At 42.1% G+C, this 14,797-nt stretch overlaps 1 protein-coding gene across 4 annotated transcripts in view; it reads left to right on the top strand.

The window, feature by feature from the left end:
• The window catches only part of arhgap42b (Rho GTPase activating protein 42b), a 96,182-nt gene that overhangs the window by 59,665 nt on the left and 21,720 nt on the right, over positions 1-14,797 (top strand). For all 4 annotated transcript variants that reach the window (XM_030108106.1, XM_030108105.1, XM_030108104.1 and 1 more), the window contains exon 4: positions 5,706-5,777. In XM_030108106.1, coding sequence (XP_029963966.1) covers positions 5,706-5,777 — 72 coding nt within the window. The remainder of the gene's footprint in view (positions 1-5,705; positions 5,778-14,797) is intronic.

Here is a 14,797-nt window from a genome sequence, read left to right as displayed (position 1 = left end):
TTGCATTAATATATTTGAAGTAATGCCAGGTTCTCCTTTTCACCAATTGAACAAATATACTTCAAATAAAACCAGCTTTATAAATCTCACTGCTATTACATAAAAGAATGCATTGACCAGTGTTACCATTGCATTTTTGAAGTAAAGTAGTGAGAATTGATTTTTGTGCTGTGTGTCATGTATGCATTACAAGGACAGTAACAACATTTGATCATTGAATGTTGGAGAAGTAGTGGGATTAAATAAGTTTTTCTTGGTCCTACATCTTTGAACAAGATATATGTATTTCTATGTGTGTCTATTTAAGAAAATGTGTATACTCATAAAATATACATTGATTTAATTATTTATTTACATAGATTATTATAGATTGTCATCATAGGAGAGAAATGCATACATTAGAAGTATATCTTCTCCTGTTTTTCCATTAGGTCAGTGCATGAAATTCTAGTATTGTTTTATTTGTCTGATTAATCAATAAGAATGTTTATGTCTGAGTTTCTGAAGGAAACAAAAAACAGGTAAAACATTAATTTATAGAATGTCCAAATCTCTGTTTGACATTTCTATTCATTGTCGACATTTCATTCATGTTCTATTTCTATTCTCTCTTTTTTCGATACTTCGATTGTTATGGAGATATATTGTTAACCTGAATTTAATGTTTCTTTAGATAACCTATCCTTTAATGCTGCTAATCAGAAGTGGTTGAAATGAATTTTGTTGTTTTATAACGGTATTATAAAAACCTTCAATCTTAAAACTTCTCCAATATAATTTTAGTTTTTCTGTACAATTTTTGCCAAAAAGAGGATGAAAGATTGCAAATTTCACAGATTTTTGACATTTTTGAAATACAGTGAATTTCAGAATTGTTGCTGAAAGAAAGAATCCTTCAAACTTTAATGGCTGAAGCATGATCAAAACCAGAAATGATCGCTAGTCCCTTTCAATCACAGCTGAAAGTCCGAGGATGGCAGAGGAGTTTGGAGAAGCTGTGAAAATGAACAGTTTTATGAGTTCAGGACTTTTACATGAATAGTTGAAAGACACTGAGAAAGATAATGTGTCCCTGAACTATTCAGAGAAGATATCCCCATTTATACCAATTCTGCAGATAGTTTTGATTGGGGCAAATTTCAAATTGTACACTTTGTACTATTCAATTTGATCCGGGCCTTGGTGGCATTCGGGACTGTCGTTGCATATTAACCTCTGCGTAACGCTTTTGATCTGCTTGATATTTGGACTGGTAAAAGCAGGAGCAAGGGAAATATAGCGCATTGACATTCCTCCCCCTATCTGGTAATGAAATTGCTTAGCACTATTGCATCCTTTCAAGCATCACACTGTGCTCGCTCATATGGATTTAATCCTGTTGAGGGAGGCGGTTGCCGAGGGCATTCGGCACCACGCCAGTTTGAAAGTAATCCATTGAGTCTTAAATAAGTTGGCCTCCTTCAAGTATGAATATCTGAATTGGCTTATTGGAAATTAATAATCAAACCTGATGTAAATGTTTCAAATGGCGGCGTGCTGATTTCTCATCTGTGTTGACTGGACTTGGCACCAGCAGGGTTGAGTTTGGAGTCAGGTATTGGTAATTTGGGGTGAGAAGCTGACTAGAAATCAGCAGGTGAACTTCACTTGATTTATTTCAGGATAAAGGCAGGAACAACCCTGAAGAAGCCTGGAGATACACATGTTTTTACAATATTGTGTAGTTTCCTTGTAGTTTCTAGACATGCCTATCCAGAACAGGTTTTCTTCTTCCTTTTACTCAGTTTTATATGTTCCCCGTGTTTAATCTCCAAGGCCACAAGTACTGCTGTATATTTAATTGTCCTGTCCATTTAGCACAAAATGAAAAAAGCTAATAGAAAGAAAGAGGGGAAAAAAATCTATATTTAAAGCATGGGTAATACCACTTGCTTCAATTAGGCTGAAAGCGTGTGAGATAAGGCGGAGGAAATGACTTTATCACACTGGCAGAGCAGCATAATTCTTGCTGTTGACACAGTTGATAACATGATGGCTTCAATATGACTGGACGATTAGAACAGCCAGATTTGATGACCATCGTATGTCCTCCACACTTTCGCTGGAGTGTCACTCGTAGCCAAATTGCCTCGAATTATCCGAGTGAAGCGCTCGCTTCCTTATGCCTTTGAACCCCGTCCGATGATGGCTCGTATTAAAATCTCAGAGTGGTTATATGCGAATCCACTTGTGCATGCATCCACCAGCAACATGACACGAGGTTAAAACCATCGCTTCAAGGTGTGTTATTTCAGATATCTTCGTCAAGCGAGTTGTTACTCGCATGCGTTGTGACTTGTGAATGTGTAGAGTTAATAATATCTGATATAATTCTAGCACAGCAAGAAAAGAAATGCTTTTTTTTTAATTTCAATTAACGTTTCTCAAATATTAAATAGCAAGTCAGTCTGTTTTTTAAATTTGTAACACTAAGAACAGACCTAATTCTACACTAGTCACTTGTCAATAGTGGACTAATCAATAAATGTGTCATTAGTCCAGCCACCTCTCAGCGTAGTGCATTGCAAACATGTCCTTGCCAGAACATTGCAGAAAGCTTTGTCTTGATAGACGCATAAATGAGTGTTATGCAACGGTGCACCTGTCAGCCGACGAGCAAAACTGATTATTCATAAGCGTCTGAAATCTCATTATTTACCGCTCACTGTAACCTAAACTACTGCGCACGCCGCTCTCACAAAGTTTCCCGCCCATTTAGATGTTTTATTGTCTCCAAATTAATTCTGCAGTGTGACAGTGATGCTAAATGTACAGATGGAGCTAAAGAAAAAAGCCGACAGTGGATTGCGACTGTGCCCCGCGGTGTCAGGCACCCAGACTTCAGCGGCACAGCCTATAAGTCCTCCACGCTGTGAGCTGAATACTTTTTTTTATTATTATTATTATTTTCTGCACATTTCTCAACTCCCTGCTACAGTTTGCTGCAGTCCGGCCTGAACTGTTTGCCCAACCTGCCAAAAATATTACAAACAACGGTTCAGTTCACGTCTGGGATATCAGTGATTGAAGTCATGTTTCAAATTTTACCACCATCATAAATCTGCTGGTTGCCTCAATTTGACACACTGGTCTCCAGCCAAAACATTATGACCAGCAACACATGAAATCAAGGCCTTGTTCACATGACAATGTTTTCAAGCAAAAGCACAACGTTTTTGTGTGTGTGTGTGTGTGTGTGTGTGTGTGTGTGTGTGTGTGTGTGTGTTTTGGGGGTCTGTTTAGCCTTATTCCTTGCAGTTTGGTGCTCAACCTTTCTTTCCACATGTTTCCTTCAGCACAGGGATGTCATATACAGTTGATGGGTGTCAAACACGTTTCAGTTCGCCGTCCAGTACAATCCAGTTTCATCTTGAGTGGATCGGTGATGAAAAGTCTCTTTTCACAAAAACAAACAATTATTATAGGAAACGACTATTATCTTAACATAAAGCCACTTTAATTCGGATGTAAAATACAGTGAAATACCCAGAAGACTCCTCCTGTGTCGGTTGCATTATTTTTGCGTTTACAAACTCATCCCGACAGCATGGCTTTGAGGCTAGCTTGATTGTAAGGAGGTAGCTAGTTTTCAGCATCACCAATATTAAATTTATTTCAATTCAGCTTTATTTATATAGTACCAAATGTAACACAGTCATATGTGCCATATCTCAGCTCAGGTCTCAGCGTTGTATTGTGTCTGCTACTCTGTAGAAATTTGTTCTAGAAAATCAGTATGTTCTCTGAGACTCAGTGGATTGGACGACCGAATCTGAGCCTCTTCTCGAGTGCGCCTTATGTTTGGCACCACTGATATAGCATGTTAATTGGTGAATCTAACTTTAGCATAGGTGCAAATTGTATGAAAATCACAGTTGATGAATTTATTGAATCCTTGCTTGAAGGTCTTTCTATGTAAAGTTTGCCTGTTCTGAGCATGCATGGGTTTCCAGAAACTGGCGCTTTTAGATGTGAATGTGGGGGTATGTGGCTGATTGTCTCTGTGTTTTCCTTGTGATGGACTGGCGACTCGTGCAACCCTGAACTAAAATAGTGTAGAATATGGATGGATAGATGGATGAACGTGGAGAGAAAAATGGCCTTTTCAGGAGTTCCACTGGTTTTACAAGGGGCGGCTTGTGAAGACTAAATGACTGGGTCAGACCATCTCCAGAACTGCAGCTCTCGTGGGGTTTTGTAAGTGCTACCAGGACGGATAAGTGTCGGACCGGTGAGAGGGAGCCAGGACTGACTCACACACACGATGGAGTACAAGCCCAATCTCCCAACTTCTTCACTGAATCAGGTTTTAGCAGCAAAAGCGGAAGACTTAAACTGCATGAGGCGTGTGGTTATAATATTACGGCTGATCGGTGTGTACTTTGAGATTTCAAAATCAGATTGTAAATATTTGGAATAGTGCTGTAGTGTAGCCGTCGTAATCTGTCAAAATACTGGTTTTGTTTGGGCTGTAGAGGATCTGTGTATATTTGAAGGAGTGGGTATTCATGGTGTAATTAAAGCGCATTATTACTACAAAGCTATAGATTCACTCTACAAGCTTGCAACATCCCACATCAGCGCGCATGAAAGGAAGAGGAAAACAATGCGGGCTGGGAGAGATTGTAGCTTCCTTTGAAGTCACTCATTCTGGCTGCGTGATGGAGCTGACAGGGTTATTTTTGGACAATGAAAATACGCCGTGATTAATGGTTCAAAACAAAATCCATGCTCACAAAGTGTGTGTTTGTGGGGACCGTGGCTGCGGAGCTGATAGAGCGCAACAGCGCTGAATTAGTGCTGGTATCATAGATGTATTATACTGCTCAGCCTCTAGTTTATCACATACACTCACCCCGCAGAATAACACCCTAAATCAAGCTGAGAGCCATGTCATTTGTGACAGCGCCTCCCATCGAGCCGCTCCGTCGGCCTCATGTCATCTGATCTCGCCGGGTGAGAAGCCCATCCACCAGAAATTCACCAGCAACCTTAATGGCACCCTTTTCCCAACCGCTCACCCTCAAGGATCGAGCGAATACTGTAATTGGCACGATATATCTCCCCCCTTATCAGGCTCTGTGTGGAATGAAAACGGAGGAGCGGCTCCTGGAAGGACCTTTTTTTTTTTTTAACTCCGGTCATGACGGGGGGAGAGGTCACCAGCATGCAGAGAAATACCTCGAAAAAATGCAAATGCATTGCAGGAAGTCCCTCGCCTGCCGTTCTGCACCGTATTTCAGCGGAGTGCTTCACAGCTCACATAAAAAGGGTGGATTTCGCGCTGCCTCGGAGGACCATTGTTGAGTGCTCGATCTCGTATCTCTGCTGTGCTCATTTTCGGCCCTCGGAGTCGACGCATTGTTCATTGTCACAGCTTTAAGAGATATTAATGAACCCGATTGCTCTATCCTCCTCGTGTATTTCCACTGTATGTGACTCAAGCTGGATGAATCCCCGCTATAATTTCCTGTTTGACAGATTTGTCAAGCAAACGCTCTGTGAAGAAACCGTATCCGTGTCAGATAAGGTTTTTTTGTGATACTTTCTCTTTTTTTCTGATAAGTCATTTGGAATTATTCAGAGTTAAAATGAACGGGATCACATCTCTCATCCGGGCTGACATGTGTCTGTTTCGCTTGTCTCTTCCTCAATATGTGTTTCAGATTCAGAATGCAGATGATGTTTTGATTACTCCCCTGGAAAAATTTCGGAAGGAGCAAATCGGCGCCGCGAAGGTAAGAGACCACCTACACGCGCAATTAGCGGCTGAACAGCGGAGGATATTTCATGTGTTTTGACACCCTCGCCTCTTCTCCTCACCCCCTTCATCTCCCCGGCATTATGCAAATCATTAATTAAAAGCAAAACGTGACACTGCCAAGACAAGTGGCCTGCTGTTAATTAATCAGACCGGGAGGTGGGACAAACAGACGCACTGATATTGAGAGTTATTCATTCTCTATGAGGCTTTAATGTGTCCTGTTCATTGAGCCGAACAATCAGCTGTAACTCGCATTATTTTTACATTTGGTTCAATGATCTTGAACTCACTGGTGTTGTCCCAAATGTTGGAGCGTTTTCTTTTCAGGTCCCATTTTTATTTTTTGCAAATCGCATTGTATTTATGATTGAGTGGCTGTTAGCAGCAGGGAACTTCAGATTGACTGGAAAAGTTGAAAGTTCAATCACGGATCAAATCATGCAGCGTTTTTCAAGCAAAAAGAAAATAGAAATGCTAAACGCTTTTAATTTCAGACATCCTGGTAGCTCTTTATGTATTCTTTCATTATTAGCTCTAAGTATTTATAGGTTTGCCTCCCACTTCATTCTTTTAAATCCTGATTTATTTCCTCATAAATTAAAATGAAATAAATCAAGAGAAAAAACAGTCAACCTTCCCAAAAAATCCCCACAGATTTAAATATAGTTTGTATAAATCTAGATTTTTTTTTGTCTCCTTTGTCATTATGGAGCCCCATATAAGACGCATTTCTAATTTAATAATTCTAAAGTTGAAGTACCTTCATCTTTTGTGTAATCAGATTACTGTAATCCTGTTACACCCTCTGGAGCGTCCTGGATCCAGAGGATTGATATCAGTGGGAACTCGGCGGCTGGCGTGCGGACGGGACTCCACTGCAGAGAACAGTGTGGGTTCTGCTGCTACGGGCGATCCTTTCATTCTCGACCAATGCCAAGGCGTTAAATGAAAGTGCAGCAGCTTGTTTGTGGTCACTCCCCGGGTGAGATCACAGCAACGGGCTGCTGGAGACTCACGCCTTTGCACAGCTCTCCCACTGAGTTTGCGAGTCCACAGCTGACTCTACTATGAGTCATTTGCACATCTTTGCAAAGCCCTGACACCAGTGAGGGCCGTCCGAGCCGCACACTCCGAATTTTCCCCCATTTTTATTTTATTTTTTGCGAAAATGCATTTTGTCTCACTAGACAGCCACCGGTCTGTGAGAACAGCCCTCTTACGGTGCGTCATCAGTCTGTTCAACCTGCAGAGTGAACGCTGTGTTTCTCCTCTCGGTGCTGAGGTATGAACATCAGTCACTCTCTTCTCTCAGGTCAGACTGAATAACCGTTGCCGCTGCTCTTCTCAACCACTACATGTATCTACCATAATGAAATGGCACATTTTGCCGCCGTGCCTTCCCCTCCCGCTCCCTCTCCCCCCGTCGCAGCGCTCAGTGTTATTGCACCGGCTGTCTATGTTTATAAAATGGTTTCTTAAAAGCCACAGCCCCCGTCACTCCCACTACCTTTTATTTCCTCCGACCACTTCCTCCTAATGGCTCTCTCTCCTCCTACGGCCTATCCCCCGCTAAACATTAGCCCAACTAGAGTGAGATAAAAGGCAGACATCACGAGTGGCTGAGCAACTTTCCACTGTTCCGAGAAGCCGGAGAGAACCGCGGGCTGCCTGACCCTTCCAGTTACTGCCAACATTAGATGGATAAACCGGGGGCTCTGGCCTTATATGGCCATGCTGCGAGTAATCCCGCTGAGGTTACGTACCAGTGTATCAGATTCTTAGACACAAGCACAACACTTCCCCAGTCAGAACGCACCGGCGGATCGACTGCAGCGCTATAGGACATATTAGGCCGAACCAAATTTTTTGGAATAACTCTTCTGAGAACAGAAACAGTCGCCTATTCCTCCATATGTGCAGGAATGTCAATCTGAAATTGTTTTTTTTTTTTTTTTTTTTTGCAGTTTCAGTTGTGTTTTTCTCAAGAAAAGAAACAAGAAATGAAAATCTGTCCAGGTTTTACTGTATTATTACAGGTTCCTGTCAATTGTTGGTCTGCTTTAGTGCACATCTGGACTGATGTTCTGCAGCACTGATGTAGCAGAAGATCTATTTTCACACCCAAAGTGATCATTTACTCGTGATGCTTTGCAGCTTCTGATAACACACATACAGCATGCTTCATTGTTCTGGAACACATCTCCTGAAATACTGGAATATATATCTACGCATGTATTCTATTTTCTATTTTCCACAAGCTGAGAGACACTTTCCTTTAAAACCTTGAACATTATTAAGACTCCCGGGAAGTCTTCTGTACGAGCCGCTCTGGGATTTCTAACCGGTGGGTGGTACTCTTACTGTCTGACAGCATTTTTATTCTTTTCATGTGTCTTTCTTTGACACTGGGGACACTCTGGGGGTCCCGCGCCAGCTGAGTTTGAAGAGTCAGTGCAAACAGAGCCAGATGGGAGTCTGATGGCCGCTGATAATTTGCGTTGTCCTACAAAGGCGGCTCAGACATGGGATGACTCCTGACTGCTTCCGGTCTCCGATGACAGACGTGACATTCATGTTCAAACCCCTAAATATGCTAACCAAGACACCGTGGAGGAAAGGGATCAATTAAAGTGGTTTGGGGATACGCTCGCCAGCTGCGGGCCGCACTAAACCAGTTTCGCACATACTGATTTGAGTGGTATAGTTTTATAATCCTTCATTAACCTTGAGATGTTATGATCAATCAGTGGATGGGGGTAAGTATGCTTCTTCACGAGGGTGAGCCCATAAGCCGACCTGGAGCGCTCCCTATTGAACTGAGACTGACAGATTTCAGTCAAACTGAAATGTTAACCTAACAGAGCGCAGAGCAGGGGTGTCGAACACTTTGTAGACTTTAAAGCTTGAAGACTGAACTCAAGCTGAAGCAGCATCACTTTATTCAATATATGCATCATTTTTCCTCATCACTATTGCGTACTTCAGCAAAAGTGTTGAGCAGTAAAATAAAAAGAGCGGTCATTATCTGAAAACTCAGACCTCAGTCACAATCCTGCTCGTATTATACTTTAAGTCTGTGCATAAAAGCTGAAATGCAAAATAAAAGCAAATCAATAAAGATGTGGTTTTGGATAGTGCAGAGTCCTAATAATGCCTACAAGTGTCTTCACAGCGGGAGAGCTGTAACTTATTCATTACTTTCTAATTAATGGTAAACAAACTAACTAATTTAAGTAAACAGAGTGTGTTTTCTTTATTCATTTTGCAGGGTTTGATCACAGTTTATCACATATTACCACTGTATTGCAGCACAACCGCTGTTGAGCTACCGTCGTCAACATGATCAAAGATAGGAGTAATAATCTGTAGATGTGCAGGCATACATAGCGCGGATGCTGCACAATAAACATTTCGCTTGATGCATTGGTAACTAACCAAACTAGGTCAACTGCATTAATACGACATGAATGTGGAACGCTTTGGAAAATACTTTCTCCTATTGTCAGGGAGAAAAATAAGATTGCAACTCTGCTCCTGACTCTCTCAGACTCAAACTTGCTAAAACTAAAAATATAGTGTAATGTATTTTATAAATAATGTGATGCAGATTTGATACATCTCCTTTCAGCTTTCTAATATTTGTCCCATCACTTTCCACTGCACCCTAACCCCAAAAGCAGAAACTCCATTAAAACAATCTCTCAGTAGGTAATTACTTTTTCTCCTGATCATCAGAATTTCACCAAAGTACAACTGGAGAGTTCAGCCTTCACCTGTCTCAAGGCAGACGTTCCCACTTGTGTATTAAATTAGAATGAGATCCGGCCAGTGGCAATTTTAGGATGTGAATTAATAGTAAAAGGATGGTAAGTATGGTCAGTCTAGACTGTTGCACATTATTTTTTATTGTGCGATAAATAATTCATCTTAATGTTAAGCTCACAAAAACAGTTTTCTCATTACGCACCATCAATTAATGTACCCGCACTGTCCGAGTTCGGATTGTGGGAAACTGGAGTCGATCTGAGGCGACAGCGAAGCACAAAAAGTCACTCGCTTACAGGAAATACCAGGAGAACATGCAAACTTTACAAAGAAGAAAATTAAAGACTTTACCGCCACTCGCCGTTACACTCTGCATGCTTTTATAAACTCACCCTGACAGCATGCCTTTGAGGTTACTTTAAAAATACAGATATATCTTTTGAAAAAATGCCAGCGTTTTATTTGAAATTTTGACAATTTGTTTTGCGATGCTGGGCCAGATCAGAACCGCTTGCAGGCTGATTTTGACCCACAGGCCTCATGTTGGACACCCTTGCCTTGTAGCACCAGTGCAGTAGAAGACAAGAAGTCCACTAAAGAGACAACAAATCATTTCCACAGTTTGAAGCACACAAGCTAAAGTCCCCACTTCATTCAAATCATCCCCAAAATATTATTGTCCTTTAAAACTTATGTCCCAAGAGCACACACACACACACACACACACACACACACACACACACACACACACACACACACACACACACACACACACACAGTCTTGTATTTCTATCCTTGTGGGGACCATCCATTGACTCCCATTCATGTCTAGCCCCTAACCCTGACCCTTACCCTAACCCTAACCCACACCACAATAAAGCCTAACCCTAAAGAAATGTTTTTGCACTTTTACTTTTTTCAGTAACAACAACATGGTCAAGAAAACACTGTTTCTCCTACTTAGGACCGGAAAAAGGTCCCCACAAGGCACGTCGTTCCACGTTTTGCTATCCTTGTGGGGACATTTGGCCCCGACAAGGATAGAAATACAAGAACACACACACACACACACACATACACACACACACACACAGGACTCTGAGAGACAGCACACACGCACACAGGACACTGGGTGTTTCAGCTGCTGCCCTCTACAGAACATTCGGGGCACTGAGGGCACAAACCAACAGACTGAGGAACAGTTTCTACAACGGGGCCACAGCCTGGATCTGCACAGACATCTGACAGGATCCTGAGTCCTTTCAGCTGTGGAGCGTGTGCAGTAAACTCCACTATGAGAGAGAGAGAGAGAGAGAGAGATGGCTTTCACCAATATTTTATCTGCACATCAGCATTACATGTTCATATGGAGTTGTACGTGATCAAAGACGATTGGTAAGTTTTAGGGTTTAGTGCAGGGGGGCAAGTATAAGGCCTGTGGGTCAAAACAAGCCCATCAGAGGCTCCAATCTGGCCCACAAAACCAGGCAACTTGGAAAAGCTCAAACAAAAGATTCAACTGCCATGAAATATTGCTCAAAGGCTTCACTGTGTTTTACACTACAAAGTTTCATTAAAATTGGCTTTAGCAAAAAAAATCTACACATTTTCATCATGTAAAAGCTGTGCATACAAAGAAAAACTTTAAAGTTTAAATTTAAAGGGTATTATTTCACTACTTTACACTCAGGATGAAATTGGGCTTCATGTGGCCCCAGAACTGAAATGAGTTTCACACCCCTGGTTGAGGATTTACCTGATGACTGAATTATCAAGTTAAGAACAAGATGAGGAGAGAGAGCACAGAGGATTTGGTGTTTCATGTTGTGTTTAAAGTGGATCTTGAGGCCTCCTGAGGTCAATTTGCAAAGCATGTCATTCATATCCAATTTATTACTGCATATCTAAACGTGGCTTTTGAAAAAAAATCTATTTTGTGCTGTTGAGATTAAAAAACAAAACTCAGATATGAGTTTAAGAAAAGCAATATCAGGGTGTAAAAACCTCTTAACAAGCCAAACAATGTCATAAAAAACTATCCAAAAAAAATCTTTCCCAGCATCTTTTATGATACAACTTGACTTGTTGGCTAGATTACCGTGTTTACCCAGACATTTCTGGTTCTCAGAAGACATGCTTAGCAAACTTGTGCGGATTGTGTGGGAAAGTCCCCACACACCTACAGAGGGAGCGCACAAGCTCCACACAGAAAGCTCAGACCCGCTGTAGCTAACACACACACATAATCTATCATATCTCTCCCAACTGCGGAGCAGATAATTGATGGTTAACTTTCATCAATAACTAATCTTATTCCTGTCCATTTCCTGAGCGCACATGGATTTTTGTTTTGACCCTTTATCTGCCTGTCAATATTCCGCACACAATGACTTTATGGAATCACTTTCAAGGGTGAACAGACAGAAAGGCTTGTCGTTGTGTTATAATACCTGCGAGCCAAGCGGCGCTTCGGCGGTGCGGAGTGACACTGAACACACCGCGCAGTGTCTGTGTTTTGTGTCACTTCTTTCCCAGTAATGAACCTTTTTCCTTTGCCTGACAGGTCCCCTCTGCCTTTGGGTTTAATAAAGCCAAACTGTTGTGGGAAAGATCCCTCTAAATAAACTCACAGCTGGCGGAAAGTTAGAGTTCAATAAACAATGTCATCTTTAACTTTCAAAGCAGGATGCAGCAACTGTCAAAGTTGAACTGAAATTAAAGTCGGACTAAAGCAAACTCATAGCTGAGTCTTATTAAAAAAAAAAGTGTTTTTTCAGATGGAATATCCTTGATATTGATATTAAATACAAACATTTCTTTAATAACCCCGAACAGGAAGCTTCCACGTCTGATTGTGGCTCTGTAGAGGTTTCTCTGAAGGTGTCCACTGTCACGCTCACTACACTCACTGGTGTAGGATTGTCGGGTTTCAGTTTGTAACAGTGTCATGAGATGACTCCTGCCAACGGCACTGTGTCAATTTTACTGAATAAATAATCTTTTCGGGTTGCAGCAGTGTGAAAAAAATTTCAATTGGAATTAGGGCATCATCAGTGTTTTTCATATCATCCATCCATCCATTCATTGATATTGCTTTCAGGGGCATAACTCTCGGGTCTGTGTGCGGCAGCCGGCGCTCACCATTGAATCACGCCTAATTGTCACAAAAATCCAGAACACATTGTAATAAATGAAATTTTGAAATGATTTTTCTTGCAAGTTTGCCCGTGGCTGAAGAACACGATGAAACGTCAATTGTAACTAATTATTTTCTTTTTAAAATTTTTCACATTCAAAAATGCTTCAAGCTGAAATGTCCAAAATGCATTTTTGGTGTGTGTTTTTTTTTTTTTTTCCAAATGTTGGATGAAACCTGTCACTTCTCAGTTTGCACCATGCAGCAAATTCTCCCTCACAGTTTGGCTGATGCTATTGCTCCTTCACTCGCAATAAATTACTCCAGATCTCTCCACTCGGGCCTCCATGTTGAGAGCAATATCCAGTAAATCGAGATATTGAATCCGGTGGGACTGGACCCTCGGTTCGGTCAATCCGTCACAAGACAGACTCCACACGCATTTTAGGAAACCGGAAGGCCCACAGGCAGAACATGCAAACTCCACACAGAAAGCTCTTAAAGCCCAGACTCAAACAATGCTGTTCTGCCGGTGAGACGAGCGTCTGAACCACGGAACCACCTCGCAGTTTCCACACGTGTCAGTTCGCATCAAGCGATCGTCAAATGTGTCGTCCCAACAAGGAATTCCAGATGTGACTGAAGTTGTTTTTTTTTTTTCTTCTTCTCCCAGTTGTTATCTCGAAGTTAGGTGGTGAGAAAACGGTTGATGTTGATCTTGACAGTGAGATGCCGTGGGGATCTTTACAGCATACAGTATAGACCTATATTCAAGCTGAGCTTGTCAAGACTTTTTCTCACCATAATCATAAAAGAAGCTTTTGAAGATTGATTTTACTTCCTTTCTTTCGCCTCCGTGCAGCTTTACTCAGGCGTTAAGAATTACACTGAGATCAGATAGAAAAGAAAGCAAGCACGGTGCATTTTCTGCTTTCATTTCTTATTGCTTCTGTTTAATTTCATCTTGTGCCACAATGAGCTAAAACGCAGATGAGATGACTGAAGCTTTGCCTGATGCACTAAACAGGTTTTACTCAGATGCCTTGTTTTTCAAACCTTCAGAAGCAGATGTTTGTAATTATTCCTTGTTAATTGGCCGGCGTCTCGCTTCCTGTGAAGGCTCCCGAAGACGTGGGACCCCAGGTAAGGAGGGGAGACATTTTTTGGCTTTGCAGCAAAGTAACCGAGCTCCTGCAGAAGCCCTCTGTTTCCCTTCTCCCCCCGCGGAACCAGGATCAGCTCATGTGTGGTGGAGCATCAAAATAACCAAGCTATTGCTATTTAATCGCCGTTCTGGACCCTTGCTCCAATTAGCCGGCTCTAATGAGCTAACGCAGTTGAGGTGGGTTACAGAGTTCCCCCTTTCATGTCACTGCGCGGAGGATCCATTTAAAATGAGCGCGTGGCGACACGTGCCGCATGCGATGCCTCGCTAGCCATTGAAGTTAGCATTATTCCACAGCGTCTGACAGGGACGAGGAAGTGCAGTAAAACAGTGTGTGATTGCTGGGATTTCTCTTCCCATGTACGCCGCGCCACGCCGACATGTCCAACCTCAGCTTGCGGCTTGCATCTGTCAGAAATGACACTGAGGCTCATTAGGGCCAGTGTCAGAACTGGCAACGCTACCGCTCACGCCCAAATATTCCTCCCGCGGTCTTCACGTCAGTTCCCGGCATCCTCGCAGACAACACCTGATGACTGGAAGACAAGCCGCCCGCAGTGTTGTTTTCCCCCTTCTCACGTTATGGGCGCTATTAGCGAAGCTGCCCCTGCTCCAGCCACCATCAAAGCCCTCTTAACAGCAACATGAGACATCACCAGTCAGAGATTCCACTACAGAGCAATATGCATCAGAATATTCTCTTCCTGCGTCTGATTTATTCATGAGCGTGAACAAAGCAATCAGATGAGGAAATCTCCCAAGTGATGGTTCCATGTGTGTTTTTGTGCACGGCGGCAGTGTTGGGGAAGTGCTCTGACTTTATTCATTGCCAGCCAGCTGATTACTCTCCGACGCAGGCGCCCACCTCATCATATATGCCCGGGGGTATACATATATATATATATATATATATATATATATATATATA

The sequence above is a fragment of the Salarias fasciatus genome, chromosome 14, assembly GCF_902148845.1.
Source record: "Salarias fasciatus chromosome 14, fSalaFa1.1, whole genome shotgun sequence".
Taxonomy (NCBI): domain Eukaryota; kingdom Metazoa; phylum Chordata; class Actinopteri; order Blenniiformes; family Blenniidae; genus Salarias; species Salarias fasciatus.
This window is presented reverse-complemented; position numbering and strand designations above follow the sequence as displayed.